This window comes from Jatropha curcas, chromosome 4, assembly GCF_041381405.1.
Source record: "Jatropha curcas cultivar XTBG-Jc1 chromosome 4, XTBG_Jcur_1.0, whole genome shotgun sequence".
Taxonomy (NCBI): domain Eukaryota; kingdom Viridiplantae; phylum Streptophyta; class Magnoliopsida; order Malpighiales; family Euphorbiaceae; genus Jatropha; species Jatropha curcas.
Genome location: NC_143154.1, coordinates 25,583,647 through 25,587,755, shown reverse-complemented (window position 1 = coordinate 25,587,755; position 4,109 = coordinate 25,583,647). Strand labels below are relative to the sequence as shown.

Sequence of the window (4,109 nt, the reverse complement as noted above, 5' to 3'; positions counted from 1 at the left end):
CTTTATTGATTATGGAATATTTATCAAGTATTGTTGAGTTTTATTTAAGTACTATGTGTAATTAAATTCTTATACTAGGGGTTTGATGTAGCTTAATCTCTTTTCCAATTTATGCAATTAGATTTATTTTTCCTTATTCAAGTTATGATTTATTGATGAACTTAATGCTTCTAGGCAGAATTTTCCCCTAGATTGATTTATTTCAATTATCACTATCGGAAGAAGGATCTTTGATAAGAAAAGGTTAATAAAACACATGAGAATAATAACTTGATGCGGAAGCTATATGGTTTGACTCATGGGGGGTTTTTATGATTTATCAACCTTAAATTGTAAATTCATGAACAACTACATAACTTAATGATTTAATTCATATTTGATTGCGCTATTGGAAGATAGGTAATTCAATGGAATTAAAATAGCTAGCAATACATCGGAAGAGCTTGTTAGTGAATTAAGAGTTGTTTCCCCTACTTGAATAATTAAATTGATTAATGAACTAATGAAATAAATTGGAAAGAATTAAGTGAAATCAAAACCCCTAGTAGTTTTAAATCCTTGATTTCTTTAATCAATAATTGCTTGCTTGATCTCTTCTTATTCTCTTTTATTTGCTGAATTTAATTTCTATAAACAATTTCCTCATTTATCGTTTAAATAATAATAGGATAATATAATTTTGGTACTTGGTACACAATCCCTGTGGACACGATACTCTACTCACTTTATATTACTTGTAGCGATTTTCGTATACTTGCGAAAAATCATTGTCAGGTAGAAGATTGATTATAAACACAAAATTGACAGTTCTTTGAAAATAAAAGGAAAATGCTTGGAAAAAAGAAATTGAAATTAATTTATTGTTTGTGCTTTCAACTTATTCAATACGTTCCCCAGCAATTAATAAGAAGCTGAAGTAAAGCCCCACCTTTCTCCTATTTTCTCTCATTGCACATCCACTCCTCTCTATCTTTATCTTTTATGTTTAAGGACCAGTAATTAAAACAAAGACCAAATCCGATTATTAATAAATTAAAGTCTATAGAAATTCACAAAACGAGTTCAACAATCAATAATTATTTTTAAAATAATAAACAACTATTAAATATTACTAAAAAAATGTACTGATTACATATTAAGTTTTACTCTTTCCGTTCCAATTTAATAACAACGTATGATCTTTTCATAAAAATTAAGAAATTGATTGGAATACATGGATTTTCTAAAAATATATGGTACAATAAGGAGGTGTAACACTTAACTTCACCAAATAACCACATTTAAGAACATGAGTCATCATAATCACCTTGTCTCTCTTGTGCTCCCAAGAATGTCATTTCAACAGAATCGCTATTGCAGCTCTCTTCAATTGAAAACTTGCTGCAGTTCTCATCAATGGTAGAGTTTTTAATTTTAAGCAAAGATAAAATGTTTGGAGACACATCAAGGGAAATCTGATCGAGGTCAAAGTCTACTCCAAATTTATCTTCTGCACTCCTTTGTAGCTTTAAGGCAAGTTCAAGGCCAGAGACAACATCACTCATTGATGCCCTTTTGATCCTCTCATCAGACAAACAACACACAGCAATCTCGCTAAATATTTTAAAACACTCTGGTGCAATCTTCCCTACCAGGATTGGATCGATTATCTGATAAAGAGTTCCATCACAATAACATTTCCGGGCCCAAACAGCTAAACTGACTTGTTCATTGTAATCATCATCTTCTACAGTTTGGTCTACAGCAGGTCTAGCACATAATGCTTCAAAAAGAACCACTCCAAATGAGTAAACATCAGACTTCTCTGTCAATTGTTTGCGTCTGTAATACTCAGGGTCCAAGTACCCGTAGCTACCCTTTACTACTGTAGTGATATGTGACTTACTAGAGTTATTAGCTGTGCGCATTTTTGACAATCCAAAATCTGAAACCTTCGCTACCCAGTTCTCATCTATTAAGATATTTGTTGACTTCACATCTCGATGAATTATTGCATTTTTTGTTCCTGAATGAAGGCAATGGAGGTAATGAAGGCCACGTGCTGCGCCAAGGCAGACCTCTAGTCTTTGATTCCATGGAAGAGGAGGATTAGTAGTGTTGTAGAGATGATCGCGAAGGGTACCGTGAGCCATGTAATCATAGACTAGAATCATTTCATTATCTTGATTGCAGTAGCCGATTAGAGAAACCAAATGATGGTGTCGAAGTTGAGAAAGCATTTCAATCTCTGTCTTGAACTCATTTGCTCCCTGTTCTGAACCTGGGCTCAGCCGTTTGATTGCAACTGTTTTAGTCCCATTGTTAATTGTTCCTTTGTAAACATTCCCAAACCCACCAACACCTATAATGAATGATTTGTCGAAGTTGTTGGTAGCTTCTCTAATCTCAATTGCAGAAAAGTGATGACAAAGATTATGATTGTAAGGTAGAGATGGACCATCAATCTCAGCGCAATTAGGGCCCCATGGAGACATATTTCCAGAATTCTTATCTGTTAATCTTCTTCGAACTCCAACAATTAACAAGAATGAAAGAGGAAGTACAATAAAAGTTAATATAGTAGCACCAACCACAGCAATTTTTGTTATCGTTTTTTTTTTGGGCTTTCTTGATTTCCAGGCGGATGTTGTATGAATTTCTGGACCTATCATTTTGAAGATTTCAATCCCATTCAGAATTGCATCAGAGTAAACAGTGAGATTTGTGACAGGATGCAAGGCAATAGATAAATTCTGCACCTTTTCATTTCCTCTTGTTACCGTAGTCACTGCATAATCTTGAAAAACAGGAATTCGATTTCCACCACTCCAATAAATTATATCTGCTTCAGACTCAGCAAGTTGACCGGCTATGTATATCTGGAAAACTCTGTTTCCATCTTCAGTTATTGTCGGCTGAAACTCACAAAAATGAAGCCTAACAAAATAAGTGAATCCAGAATCAACCTGAAATTCCCAAGTGAGATTGTAATTCTCATTTGCATATTTGTCTGTACCCATTGATCTATAAGTTTTATATACCAAGTCTGGTGCAGCGAAACGAGTATAGATGCTGTATCTGAGTGGAACGGTACTAGCGTTCACAATAATAGCACTTGGTTTTGCAATTGTCAAGTACTCGTCATCATTCTCCCAGACTCGACACAGCTTTGTATCTTCTGGGGGTGAAATATAACGTCCCCCGACATTTATTCTGAACCTAAACTCTAAGACAGCCTTGTTTACAAGGTCCAGAGGATTATTTTGGCCTACAAATTTCAATCGTGGGTTACCTGCTGGAGTATCGTAAAGATAGGTGGGTATGGACATCAGTTCAATCCCATTAATAAAAGCAAATGCATCTTCCATACCAGGACTCGGAGCGAATGTTAAGTTTAGTATTTCCTCATCCTCTATGACTAACCAAAATTCTCTGAAAAACTGGCCAAACCCGACAACCTTAGAACTAAAATTGCTAAGAAGAGTATGGCTATCCGTTTTGACAGAAAAGTATGCTTTAGAGGTATTGAAATCCAAGTAAGGAGCAGGATAAAAATGGAGGCGGATAAATAGAGTTCCAACACTGAGAGGAAACATGTAGGTAAATTGAGAGCGAGAAATTCGAGCAGCTGTGTATGGAGCTGAAGTGTCCAAATTTTTAGGAGATTCAACTGCTATTGATGCGTTATTAATGCCTTGCTCTGAGGGAAAGAATTTTGAATTGGCGTCTGCAAGCCAGATTCGGCCATCCATTGATGTTGTATTGCTGGTTAAACCACAAGCAAGAGGTATACAGTTGAGATCAGGAACGTATGAAGGTGGAGAGTAGGATGCAGCAAGGTAGATACTTAGGTAGTTGAGGAAGAAGGAAAGATAGAGAGAAGCAAAAATCATTTTCAACAGCTGAAATTTCTAGCAAAAGAAATTTCCAAGCTCTTTTTATATTTGTTCATTTCTTTTCCATTATCTAGTGGAGTCATTGGTAGCAAAGCAATCAACTTTTAACAGGTCCACTCGTTATTCCTCATAAAGAAGTTGATAGGTGGAGCCTAAAATCTTTTATTAAATAATATTTTGCATTTAAAATTTAGCCATTTAAGCAATTTTTTGTTTGTTTTAATTTTTTTTATT

At 34.9% G+C, this 4,109-nt stretch overlaps 1 protein-coding gene across 1 annotated transcript; it reads right to left on the bottom strand.

Annotated features, from left to right (window-relative positions):
• Positions 1-683: 683 nt before the first annotated feature.
• Positions 684-3,904, bottom strand: LOC105638815 (receptor-like protein kinase FERONIA). Its single transcript, XM_012222678.4, has one exon. It carries the CDS (start codon positions 3,870-3,872, stop codon positions 1,281-1,283), a length of 2,592 nt encoding a protein of 863 aa, XP_012078068.1. The 5' UTR covers positions 3,873-3,904; the 3' UTR covers positions 684-1,280.
• Positions 3,905-4,109: the final 205 nt, after the last annotated feature.